This window comes from Corylus avellana, chromosome ca10, assembly GCF_901000735.1.
Source record: "Corylus avellana chromosome ca10, CavTom2PMs-1.0".
Taxonomy (NCBI): Eukaryota; Viridiplantae; Streptophyta; class Magnoliopsida; order Fagales; family Betulaceae; genus Corylus; species Corylus avellana.
In genome coordinates, this window is record NC_081550.1 from 5,217,108 (window position 1) to 5,231,718 (window position 14,611).

At 32.1% G+C, this 14,611-nt stretch overlaps 1 protein-coding gene across 1 annotated transcript; it reads left to right on the plus strand.

Annotated features, from left to right (window-relative positions):
* Positions 1–10,795: 10,795 nt before the first annotated feature.
* Positions 10,796–13,816, plus strand: LOC132164125 (zinc finger protein WIP3). Its single transcript, XM_059574551.1, has 2 exons — positions 10,796–11,381; positions 12,986–13,816. Exons 1-2 carry the CDS (start codon positions 10,899–10,901, stop codon positions 13,421–13,423), a joined length of 921 nt encoding a protein of 306 aa, XP_059430534.1. The 5' UTR covers positions 10,796–10,898; the 3' UTR covers positions 13,424–13,816.
* Positions 13,817–14,611: the final 795 nt, after the last annotated feature.

The following is a 14,611-nucleotide window of genomic DNA, read 5'->3' on the forward strand; positions in this document are numbered from 1 at the left end:
GATTATACATTTGACCCTTAAATCTTTTACAATTTCTACCCCCTACCCCTCCCTTCTCTCTATATGTCAATTTCAGCTTCTGTCTTTCCCTTCATTTGCGGAGAACTTTAATCAGAACATAAAGTAGTATATGTATTGTTTTGGTGCATGTACCATAAAGTGGGGGCTAAAAACCCCATAGTTATAACTCCCTTTGTTGTTTTCAAAAAAAAAAAAAAAAAAAGTACTTTAGAATTTGAAACTCCATATATATATATATATTACAAATAGAAAGATTTGAATATCTTATGGTTTAGCTAAAGCTGCAGTGAAACAACTTATAGATTATATCTACAAGTTATAGACTATATCTGTGAAATTATAATTAACCTTAGAGCATTATTCTCTATTTTCTTATAGCTTTGGCTCTAGATTTTTTATTAATTAATGAAGATTGAAGAAAAAGAATTGGTACGTAGTATCCACTTGGTAATGGCTTATAATAGTTAGGGTTTGAACTAATGGTGGATACCAAATCAAATACTATTGTTGTCAAATTATGTGTAGAATACAATGTGTCTATAAGCCTATTGACATGAGAGTGAGAGAAAAAAAAAAAGCCTATTGACATGGACTTTATTTGTAGGCAAAAACTAATCACCTCCTAAGGAAACTAGGATTCACATTAGAGAAATAATAACTGAATAAGGCACATAATCCTAGGAGGATACAAAATCTTACCAAAAATGTATTAGGATTTCTAATCCTCAACCTACAAGGATTTGAAAATTCTCCTACTTGAAAGGCTAGTTTCAAGATTACAATAATGTACATGCATGCTACCCTTGTTTTCATTTATCTAGTGACAACAAGCCTGAGAGAAGCTCTATCCCAGAAAAACTTCTCTCATGTTACAGGTTTCATCAAAGCATTTGCAATATTCTCATTGGTGTGGATCTTCTACAATACAATCAACCATCTTCTACTGTCTTGCGAATGAAGTGATACTGAACATGAATGTGTTTAGTCCGTGCATAAAACCTAGGTTTTTCTGTCAAATGCAACACACACTGACCGCCACAATGAACAATCACTTTATCTTACTTCATCCTCAATTCAACAACCAATCTTTTCAACCTACTAACTTCTTTACATGCATGGGTAGCTAACATGTACTCCACATATTTAGTTCACAAGGTCGCTACGGACCGTAATTTTGACATCCAACCACCTACATGATGCAAGAGCCAATATTGTTGATGTTGAATTGTTAGATGCTGAGTTATGGTGCTAGAATATCTTGACAGGGAAGATCAGTGCAATAATGAAAAGAATTGGGATGATTAGGCATAATTGGGGCTAAGTTCAATATTTGAATTTTGAGTAAAAATTCAATATTTTCTAGAGATTGTTTCCATTTACCTAGGTGATTAGGGTTTGTTCTTAATCCTTTTCGAATTTCTCTCTCTTACCGACTTACCTTTACAACCTTCAATTGATATTTGATACCTTATATGTGTTTACTATTCTACACTGTAAGATCAATCTTAGATATGTCTGACGTCATTTGGTATTAGAGCATAGTGTCTTCTTGGTACCAAGTTTCATTAGTTTTCGTTGACCAAGCGCTTGGTGACACAAAACATGGAGCTGAATTGCAATATGGACGATCACAACTCAGAGTCCAACTTTGAAAACCTGTATCACAATCATGTTTTGAGTCAGAAATAACGTAATCGGGCTGGATTGTATGTAGACTTAGGCTTCATAATTGATCTTTCAAAATTCTCTGGTAGTCGATAGGTTAAAAGTTTCACTGATTGACTACACGAAGTTTAGCAATTTTTTTATTATAATTAAGGAGTTGCCCGACCGCATGACGGTGAAGCATATCGCCGCCGTCAAGATGAAGGGTTGAACATCCACTTGGTGGGAACAGTTTAAGCGAACACAGAAAAGACAAGGCAAGGCCAAAATTTGTGATCGGAAGAAAATGAAGAACATAAGGGTTCTTTTTTTGCCCTTGAATTATACTTGGACCTTGTTTATGTGGCTTCATACTTTGAGGTAAGGGGTGGGATCCATCGACGATTATAAAGAGGAATTCTACTAATTGGTTTCCCATTCAAATTTTCCTTTTAACATCCTTTACATATTTAGCACAACCTTAATGTAATATTATTTTACTAGTGTTTCTTTCTTTGTAAAGAGGCTAATTTTCTCTATTAATATTCTGTACAAAAAAAAAAGAAAAAAAAAAAGAAGGCAAGCCATCATTAATACAATCATTTTCTTTCAAAAATAGTCTAAACGATTGGTTTTCACCATCTAGGCCTTCTTTGTACAGCTCCCAACAGGTAAGTGTTACAATGGTCATGTTCAAGTTAAATAATTACAATTGGTCTCCTCATCTATCTTTTTTAATTTTTTAATTTTTTAATTTTTTTTTTAAAGTCTATATATAAGGCAGAAGATTGGAGCCATAGACGGAATTATGCACAAATTAAACCGGGGTGGGCCATGGCCATCCCCATTTTTATAATTTTTTTTTATTAATTCTACTTTTAAAATTAAAATTTGCATTTGAGACAAAATCTTTTAGTTTGGCCCTGGGCCTAAAAGAAAGCCGTCCACAATTTCTGTCATAAAAAACAGTCCTGAATTTTTAAGAATACATTGTGCCTCTCAAAACAAGAAAATCCATATGACCATAATGCCCCCAAACCCATGAATTAAAATGCCCTACGTCTTTCCCCAAAATCCATATTATTTTTTAGAGTATAACGTGCATACGAGGAGAGTGTGGTTTTTTATAGAGCTAAGGGTAACGTTTGCTTAAAAAATACAATTTTATTTTTTATATTTCTTTAGCCTCTTATTTTAAAATATTTTACATTCATACTTTATACTCAATCAATAAAATTTTTTAATTAATTCCATCCCTGATTGGAGCTGAATGAAGATTCGAAGTTCATTTGCCAGGAACCTAGCTAGCTACATTGAGTCTTTCAACATGTCCACAGAGAGCATGTTGAATGATAGGCATCGATCGATCATCACATCTGAAAAATCTAGCAATGATTTCTGAGTGGAAGCTTACAGGATATACATACATGCATATAGTCAAGTCAATTTAAATAGAAACTACCCGTCGAATTTTCCAATTCCACAAATACGGCCAAAAAACAAAAATTCTCGTACACGATGGAATGACCCCGATGACCCAAAAGAAAAAGAAAAAATAGTTTATTTATTTATCTGATTATTCTCAGGATGACGAAATGTTTGCATAATAGTGATGTCAATTTTAGACTCTCTAATCATCTAATAGTGATGTCAATAGAGTCATTGCATTTGCAGCTAGCTGATTAGCTTAGCCTTCCAAATATTCTCAGGAGTAAAAAATTTTTACCCGAGATGCTTTTTTGTCTCGGCAAGTGGACTTTTCACCGAGTTTCTCATTAAGCTAGGCTGCAATTTAATTAGTCTTTTCATTTGGTTCTAAAAAGATGAGAACAACGCTTTTTAATTAGGATAATTTGCTTTAAAAAAAATAGTTTATGTGATTTTAACCTTTTTTTTTTTTTTTTTTTTTTGTTCACCGTGATTACAATTCGTATTGTATATAGTTTTTTGCTTATAGCTAAAAATGGAGATTATATTTTCATTCAAAATCTATTCATAAGATTAACGAAAGTTCACGTCAATCCAATTAAAAAGTGATATGGTGCCATATGTTATTACTAAAAATTAAAAATATATAAAAAACTAATAACAAAAAAAAAAATTATTATTTATTTTTAAAATACCACCCCCAAAAAGGGAAACAAATGGTTAATTAAATTAAAATAGCTCCCTTAAGTTTATAAGCATTTTACATTATTCAGTACTAGTTTCCGATAAAATAAAAAATAAAAATAAAATAGAGGGTTTATTTCTTTCTCTAACTTACGGTTTTGTTTCACATTATTTTTGTTAGATTATATGTGGTGTTGTCCCACATTAGTTGTGTATATATATTGTCTGTAATATTAGTCTATATATATATGGGCATTTTCTGTACATTATTATGTGTGATTCAATATACAACATTCTTCTCAACAATTTTGACACTAGATTCCTCTAGCTAGTTTGCTTCAATAATGATGAAAGGATTGTCGATCTCCCTTGAGGAATTCATCAAATGTTGTCTTCTCGGATGAAACGAAGCAGCGTTAAGAAAATTATAACTATATATAGATAAAAGATTTTGGCCTATTTATAAATAAGTCTGTAATTCTTCCCCGGTCACACTATTTTGTCGTGAAAATAAAATAAGCTGAAAATTTTGTCTACCACTCTTCATACAAACATATTGATTAATTAATCTTGGTTAATCTTAAGGACTTGAGCAAGAATGATAAGTCTTTTGTGGTCCTTTTGTATAATGATCATGGGTTAATTTTCTCCCAAAAATATTAAAATATTTTATTAAACAGTAGAGGAAAACAAACCGTAGACAAAAAGTTAAATGTAGTAAAGTCGTAATCTGCATAAGTGGTCTACTACAAGATGCCTAACTCCATATTCAAAAAGTAGGTTTGTCACGGGGATTTACCTTCGCAACTTGGCCTTGGAAAAGAGGTCTCAAAGCCAAGTCAGTGCGCTAAAAGTTGCGTGATATATAGGCCTTCACACGGTATTCTTTTCCAAAATCTTCTATCATTAAAACAGAGAAATGCTTTAATTTTTGTTTGTTTAGTATTCTCTTGGTTCTATGCAGATATTATTTATTTTTATTCATTTTTTCCTAAGGGCTGAGATATGTGAGGTAAGTTTTTTTCAACTTTTTTAGAAAATAATATCCACATACATCGAATAAAGAGAACACTAAAAAAAATTGTAACATTTCTCAATATGAAATATGTAAGAGTCAATTAATATAAATTAGGAGTTGATCCTCTAATATTTTTCCTTCGAATTCTACCGTTAGCATTGAATTAATATATAGGAGAAAATACACTTTACTCCCCTAAACTATCAATTCATTTGCATTTTTAAACCCATTATTTAAAAAGTGACATTTTACTCCCTCAAAGTATCTGACATTGACACTTGACTTCCATGAAGTACACTTTACCCATTGAAGTATTTTGAATTGACACTTTATCCCTATGAGTTGACACTTTACTCTTCAAAATTTAGTTACTTTGATGGGGTAAAATATAAACTCAAAATACTTCAGGGGGTAAAGTCTACTTTATAGGGGTCAAGTATTGATGTCAGATACTTTGGAGGATAAAATATCACTTTTTAAATATTAAAATTAAAAGTACAAATGAGTGAATAGTTCAAGAGTAAAGTGTATTGTCATCTATCTGGAAGAAACCTAGGTAGCTACATCCCACCATTACGCCATGATGAACTTTTCTGTCCAGTCAACACGATATTGAACAATGAACAATATGAAAGGTACGAACCATATGATTTCAAAGAAAAGGCAACTTCCAAGGAGGGGGGTGGTGGGGAAGAAAGGAAAAGGCCACGGCAGACTGGCAATAGGGCAGTCTCATTACTATCTGTCCGTAGTTCTAGAGGGCAAACAATCTTGTTCCTGTAAATAGCAATTACTCTCTTTTTATATATTGAACTTCACGAAGATAGAATAAATCTTTAATCGGAAATAGGAATGTGATAACCAATTGGGTTTTTATAGATTAAAAATTAGAAAATCATTAAAAGAAAAAGGGGATAAATCAATTGCTTCGGGATGATCAAATCTTTAATTGATCACTTTGATCGAGGTGGTCGACCTTCAATTGCCTTGGACAAAATTATCTTTCTCTGGTACAAATTTTGGTAAAATTTACTTTTAAAAATCGGTTTCCCAAGAAAAGGTGTCCAAAATCTTTTATACGTATATATGGTTAAAATTGAACTCAACTTAATTATACGTGACATTTGTGACTCTAACATACCATTACGCTTTGCAACCGATGTTGATGACGGTCCACTCTATTAACATTGACCCAATAATAACCATTTCTCTTCTAACAATTACATTCACTTATTAGTATTCAATGACTTGATACAATGTTAATATATAGTACCAAAACATTTTAATTCAGCCAATAAATTACACTATGTGGATTGTTGGAATTTTTTTTTTTTTTTTCTCTTTTTATCATGATTCAAGGAAATTGTAATATTACTTGCCTTTAGAATAAGAGTAAAATCACTTAACTTAAATGAAAGAGAGAGAGCCTATATCAACACTAATCCAAATAAAAAGGGTATCCAAGATTTACTAAATTAGTGCTTAAAGTAGATCATTATTAGCCTTTATCCTATATATCTTTTACTTAAAAAAAAAAAAAAGTCCTATATCTTTTACATCTTATTTAACATGCTAAATCAACATACTTTAGTAGACATTATAATTATTGTTTTTTATTTTATTTTATTATTATAGTAAACATTTGGCCATTATTTTATCCATTATTGAAGCTTTTGAGAATGTTGCATGTCCTATTATATTCACTATCATGCTTTTCAATGTGATACTTATATTAGGGTTGGCAAATTGCCTTCATTGCCATCATGTAGATCTAAAAAAAAAAATTGCATGGAAAAGTATTTAGTAATGAATATCCACCAACATAGGTCCATAGCATTAGAGAGAGAGAAAGAGAGAGAGAGAGGATATAATGGTGCCCTTGTTGTCTTGTTGATGAGGGGTTCCAACATGAAGAGGAAGTTGAAGGTCCTTTCCAATGTTCTATGGATTGGAATTCTCTACTAATCTTACTGATGCTAATGATATGAAGATCTTGTGAATGCAATTTCTTTTTCATCTGATCAAGAAGTTGATCAAAATTAGGTGTTTGATGAAAGTCCCAAGAGTGGAGTATCTCAGTTGGGTCTTGAGAAAATTAATTTTGTTGATTTTCTGGAAAATAAATAATGGACGTGTGAAAATAGAGTTGTCTCGAATTTGAATTGATGTAGTGTGTTTGGTTGCAAGTTGTTTTATTTTATTTATTTATTTTTTTTTTGGAGGACGGGATGAAATGAATTGACTGGACATCACCAAAAGACAGAGGTAGGACAATTAAAATTCGAAGATGAATTCCAACATTGAGAGAATGATGTAGGCAGGTTTACGAGCAAGCCAGTCCTACTAAAATAGTCATTTCTTATGATTACAATATCAAATGAAGACAATCTTGATGGCTTTTGAAATCATATTCAAAATTACAAATTCAAAATTTTGACAATATAGGTCAAAACTATTCATAAATTGGAATACAAAAATCTGTTTCAGAAAGCTCAATAAATGTCTCAATCGACCAAGATAACCAGGTCCACCTAGTACTAATTAATTCTCGAGAGCCTCAATCGATGTTTTGGTTGAACTTCAATGAGCCAAAATTGTGTTAATAGGATTTTTTTTTTTCGTACAATGTCAAATCTAGATTGATCAAGCTTGAGGCTTGATCAATCAAGTTTCGGTAGGTTAATTTATTTATTTTTTCTTTCTTTTCTTTTTCAAGTTTGCAACCCTAAATCTATTTAAGCCTTATAATGATGGGTTGGCCGCCAACTTATGTTTGTTTATCTCAAATTTTCAATAGGAGTGATTTTATTTTACTTTCTTGCAAATATTTGAATTTTCTTGATTTTGTGGAAGAATTGTAAGCTGTGTGTTTGTAGATTCAGCGAATCAGCAACCCTACACCACACTGCATCAGAAATGTCATCAAAGTTTTTTAAAAATTTAATATTTTATTAATACAAGACAAATGGTGATGAATTTTCTCAAACTTCTTTTGCATCTAATCTTTTCAATTTGTCAAATACTAATACTAAGGATTGAAAAACTGTTTTGGGTCGAATGAACATTCTTATAATTAGAGTTTCTAGATGAATGCTTTTGTATATTTATGATTATGAAAGGCTTTTATTTATTTTTAAAGTTGAGTAAAAGCAAGTACAAACAAACAACAATTATAGAAATAGAAAAATTATATAATCGAAAATTATATAATTGAAAATATGAAGACCAAAAAGAAGACACCATGTAGAACGGCTTATGACGAAGTTGAGGAGATTAAGACGCGGAGAAGACACCATCTAGAACGGTGGGACAAAGAACCACTAATATTGGATTTTTTAACGTCTAGATCCAAATTTAAAATTTCTAATAGACCAAAAAGACTCCGCAAAAGAGATGAAAAAAATCTACTGCAAAGGATGAGAAGGGGCGGCGGCATGCATGAAAGGTTAAAAAGTAAAGGTTAATTGGATGTTTGAAAACAGTGGAAAAGGGGGGGTACGTTGAGCTAGAGAATCATAGACAAAGCTAATTATATACAAAAGGAAAGGGTTAAAAGAGAGAGAGAGAGATGAGCAATATGTTTTATCTCCCGAAGATCCGCTGAGGATATCATCTTGTCGGGGAGTGTTAGAGATGTTACATGTATGTTAAGCTAGGTAGGCACCCCCGAGTAGCCCCAAAGAGTTTCAATAATTTGTGCAGTGGGGGTCACCTTTTTTGCCTCTTTCTCCAAAGATTAGACTCTTTTACTTCACGAGACATTTTGAGCCCCATCTTTTGCTCATCACTCTTGGCACTGCATGCAATATTTTCCCCTGGAATTATTGGTACCGTTAATAATTTGTCCATATTTTCTTACAAATTCAATAGACGAATCATTAAACTTGTGAGATTTCTCATGAACTTTTGTAATAATTGATTTGTAAAATGTACATTAATCATTTCTCTATTTTCACTCGCCGCGTATTGTGCAATTAATTTGCTTAATACACTTCTACTTTTACACCGTTTGTCTTTATTATGCCATTAACTTTTAAACCTGTTTTTTATTACGTTTCTGCATACGATAAGATTCAAGTGGTCACCGCCAGAATCATTTTTCTTTTTTTCTTGTCTCTTTTTCAGTCATTAATTTTGTCATATTAATCAAAATTCTATTTTTTTATTTTAGAGTCTTTAGTTTATACGAAATTCTATTTTTTGGAGTCCTATCTGGAATTTTCAAGTTATATATATATAGTTTAGATTTTTCCCTCCTCAATATTTATCACAATGATCCATATATGAACAATATATTTTAAATAGGATTTAATAGGGTGATTTAATTTTGCGGCTTTGAGAGTAGCCCATTTTTGTGGTGAACTAGAATTTAATAGGGTGATCCTGGAAGACGATGCTCTCCAAGTGGTGGAGGCACTCAAGAAGGATCGGAGGAGCTGGTATCACTATGAACATCTTATTAAAAAAGCTAGAGGGGTGTTAAATTATCTCCATTGTTGGAAGGTTAATCATGTTAAACGAAACTTAAATGAGGCAGCTCATCGCCTTGCGAAAGAAGTGCTATCTCTCACAGTGGGAAAAGGGCTCATTGAGGAAATTCCATTCTGTATTTTGGATATTATTTCCGTAGAGCGTTGTGCTTAATACATTTTTGCTATCTATTATAATCGCTCTATTCTTCCAAAAAAAAAAAAAAACAATATATTATAAATTATGTGTCAAATGAATAGTAATAATATTCTATAAAATTATATATTAAATCAATTGTGGGAAAGTTCTAGAGCATGCAGAAGTTTTGAAAATTGCACTCTTGGGATATTTTTGAAAATTTTTAACTGTTAGGAAATTGACAAAAGGTTTTTTCAAATGGTGAAAATTTGATTCTTTATATATATGAGCACCTTTTTAGTTTTCCGTTTATATTTATATTTTTTATTTTATTTATTTAAGCGCAAGAGATAATATATTCAATCTTTTCACGAGCAAACAAAAGAGTAGTCATTAGATGAAAAGATTTTTTGTTTTGACCTGGGAATTGCATTGTCAATATGAGGAAAACATTGCACGAAAACGTATTTAATTAGGAATTATTTATAAGGAAATTAATATAGAGTACTTGCAGTTACATAATACACAAAGAAAAAAACTTAAAAAATAAAAAACTGAAAGAAAAATTAATCAATCAATGAAATGATGATCATACAAAAATACTTTATATTATGACAATAAAACTCTAAAGAATATGATAAGCAAATCTGCCTTTCGATGTACGTACGTAGCAAATAATATAATCATTCTATATTATGCACGCTTGGTCGAAATTATACTAAATTTACGTCTTAGGGTGTCTCGAATCCACATCTTTGTTTTTCTTATATATTAATCAAAAGGGTATTTTTTTTTTTTTTGGTCGATGAATTTATATTAATCAAAGGTTAATTATATAAAAAATTACGAGACAAAGAGGATTATTATTCCGCAGCTTATATTGAAATTTAAAGCGCAGACCTCATCAGCCATACAAATATACTAACCTCTCTGCCTATAAAATAGTATTCTATGGAATTTGAGCTGCTTTAATTCAGACTTTTTATGTCTATGTCCATGATTCATTTTGGTTCCATTCAATATTATTTTCTTTTCGTTTTAGGTATTGACCAAATGACTTCCTTTTTGCTTTTACTATTTAGAGCTAGACATCTACTCAATGTCAATATATTACGAGAAATATGTGCATTAGGGTCAAATTCCACAATCTTACTCAAGAAAAAAAAAATTACATCATATTTTAAATTTATATAGGAATGTAAGAAATAGAATTACTATATTATAAATATAGTAGTAAAGACTATTCTAGGATTCTCTTCATTAGAGACTCTCATTTCTGCATGTCATTTTCTTCAACCCCACCATTATTCTCTTACTCTCTTTCTTTCCCCAACAAACAAAGGCCAAAGGTAGAAAAGAAAGAAAGAAAGGGGAGGAGTAAAAAGCTCCAAAAAGACAAACCAAACCACCTTTCATAACCATATAAGTGCTATCTTTCCCACATAAAGTCTGGATATAACCATCTGCGGAGAGACTTCAAGGGAGCTCTCTGAAGATGAGTTTAATGGACCGCCATGTAAATGAAAACATGTTCTTCTTCCAAGCTCCAACTTTCATTGAGTGGCTCAAGCCACCACCCTCTACTTCTTCTTCTTCATCTTCATCTTCATCTTCTTCTTCATCTTCTGTGACTCCAGAAGAGTTTGTGCAGGAAACTATACAATGTTTGCCGCTTCTAAGCAGGTTTACTGAGAAGAAGCAGATGAAAGAAGAAGATATGGGATCCCAAAAGGAGGGCTTTGCAATTAAAGAAGAGAAGGTTGCCTTGGGCATTGGTTTGCCTAACATGGGGGATTCTGATGCTGATGAGAAGAAACAAATTCAGCTTAAGATAGAAGAACCCATGAAGATCCATGGTTGTTCTTTTAACACACAAAGTAGGTTTTGGATACCAACTCCTGCACAGATTCTTGTCGGGCCGATGCAGTTTGCTTGCTCCATATGCAGCAAGACCTTCAATAGGTACAATAACATGCAGGTCAGTTGCTTCTCATCAATCTCTTCACCTCTTTAATTCTCCAATACTTTCATTTTTTTTTTCCTAACTTTCTTTTTGGACTTGAGGATATAATTATAATTAGGGACTATAACCTAAAAGGAAAAATTTCTAAATGATCAGAACATATATAGGTATTGGTATATATTTAGTTTATTGCTCGATCAATAATATCTTCTGTTTTCTGTTTTTTTGTTTTTTTTTTTCTTTTTTCTTTTTGATGTGCATGTTTCATGTGCACCTCTTTACTACTGTATAATTAACCTATTTGGTTTTTGCAAGGGTAGAAATAGGCTGTAGAATGGCAAGGGAAATTCCTTTTACTGTTTTCTTGTTTTATGATCCGTGTTTCAACTTTTGCTAAAAAGGGAGAAAATCATGGGAAACTTCCTCTAAAGAAAGTTCAAAACTTAATTTCTCTTTTAGGGATACATGTATAGTGAACTGACACAATGTATCCTTCAACAAAAGAACCAAAGAACTCCAAGATTAAGTAGGGGAAGGAGACATGAGAGACTTCTCTTTTAGAGCAATATGCATTCCTTAGAGTAAATAAGCAACTTCCAATAGAAAAGGGATTTTATATATATAATGCTCTTTGTCGTTTGAATTCCAGTTTCTAGCCAACAACAATCCCCAGTTGAATGCAGGTTATATGCATGTGAATGAATCATTTGCTGTAATTCGTGGTAAAGAAGTTAAAAAGAAAAAAAGAGAGAAAAAAAAGACATATTAGAATAATCCAAATCACTTAATTCTTGTTTCATTTTGATTTTGGTTGATATCACAATAAGCATTCTGTTAGACGTCATTGTTGGTGTGCTTCAAGTTCTTACTCCAATCTCTCTCTCTCTCTCTCTCTCTCTATATATATATATCCCTCAATTTGATTTATATCAACAAAAGGTTTGTATCTTGAGCGGATTCTTTGTTCAAAAACAAGTCTTCAATTCCCATCTTTTAATTTCTATATCATGAGGTAGAATCTAAATGAAACAATTGTTATTGATGAATTTAGAAGGCAAAATTATGAACCTTCAGCTACCCCATTAATCTTAGGAACCATTTTATTCATATATCGTATATATATATATATACAATTCCCTATTGTTAAGTAATTAGCATTCATGCATGTTCAATTTTCAAAAAGAAAACTTCGTGAAAAGCCACTTTTTTCGCCTCCTGTCCTTCAATTAATCCTACCTTTCGGTTATTGAATAAAAGCTGGGTATATATGGGTATCATTAAGCTTTACAAGTTCAAATAATAACTCATTCTTTAAATAATAATTCTCAACCTTTTATTAAAAAAGAACCAAAAAAAAAAAAAAAAGTGCAGAGAAATAGTCTTCTCGATCGTCAAGTCACCAAACCAGACAAAATAATCAATTACCTTTTTGCAACATCCACTTTCCTGATCAAAGCTTTCCCATCTTGTAATCCTCAACAGTTTCATCAATAATGGCTTTCCCAAATCCCATTTTAAAGTTGAAATTTATTTCTTATTCTCTCATATAGATAAATTCTAATTATTAACAAGACATGAATCAATTGTTTTTTTTTGTCGGTATAATTTGTTGTCTATAGATGCACATGTGGGGGCACGGATCCGAATACAGAAAAGGACCAGATTCTCTCAAAGGAACACAACCAGCCGCCATGCTGCGGCTGCCATGCTATTGTTGCGCACAAGGCTGCAAGAACAACATAAATCACCCGCGAGCAAAGCCGCTGAAAGACTTCAGAACCCTCCAAACTCACTACAAGAGGAAGCATGGGGCAAAGCCATTTATGTGCAGAAAATGTGGGAAAACATTTGCAGTCAAAGGGGATTGGAGGACACATGAAAAGAACTGCGGAAAGTTGTGGTATTGCACGTGTGGATCAGATTTCAAACACAAGAGATCTCTTAAAGATCACATCAGATCGTTTGGAAAAGGCCATTATCCACACCCTTCTCTTGATGGTTTTGAGGATGAAAAGGAATGCATCACAGGTTCTGAGGATGATGAATTCGCTCGCTGAAGTTTTCTTCTCTTTCAGCTATATAGTATAAGATTATATATATGCTTATCTAAGCTTGTGCTCAGTAACAAAAAATTCTCAAGAAATTGCTGGAGGCAAATAGGGGGGCGGTTTGTTACGGAGCACTTGCTGGGCGATGAGCAGATATATATATATTAATATGATGATGATCTTTAAATATTAGACAAGTTTGCATAGTGGTGTTATGTTAATTAATAAGCTGATTACCCTTTAAGTGATGAAGTTGATGAATTTTCTTCTCTTACCAATTAACACAAAAGTAGGCATTAGTGTTCAAGAAGCTTAATTGGGTTTCCTTTTCTATGGAGAAAATTTGTCCGCTTCATCGCCACCTTGTAATCTTTATGAAAAAGGATTGTGTTGTTGTTATCATTTTATCTCTCTCTCTCTCTCTCTCTCTCTCTCTCTTGTTTTGTTTATTAAGAATATTGAATATGATAGTTTAGCTTGCATGATAACTTGTAAATTATTTACAAATTATGTTTGATTAGGAAGCAGACAACCGAAAAGCGACCAAGCTTTTAAATCTTACTTTTCTTGCTTGTCTTATGCATGGTTACTATATATATATATAACAATAGGCTAAAAATTTCATGTTAAATACATGCAGATTATATTTTTTACTGCTAATTGCTGGAACCAGAGAATTAGAATTAGAAACCATTAACTTGTCTAATTAGTCTCTATCAAAAATAGGTTTGATCCCTCATTCATGCTTAAGAAATCTTGATTTGGTCCAATGTAAACAGAATGGCTTTAATTTCTTTTAGTATATAGTTTTGGTATTTTGTTGAATGAAAGTTTGGGAAAATGTATCTTAATATTACTTGATTAGGACAGTACTAGCTTTACCAATTAACTATAGCAAAACCCTGAGAAAAGAAAGTTGATCGTGTGAATCCTAGCCTTTTTTTTTCTTTCTTTCTTTCTATCTAATGAATCAACTAGAGATTTGCTAATTTCCCAGTACCAAGTCAAACGAATACGTGTGAAATTAATTACACTATTTTATATGTCCTTAGTTTCAAAAGCATTTGTAGTGGGGAAGTTGGTGAGAGTCCAATTTGGACGCCTAATTACCAAATCACATATATATCCATCAACTGAGATTATATATATAATGACAACTAGCTGGAGAATGATTGCATACTAATTAGATTCGATCCA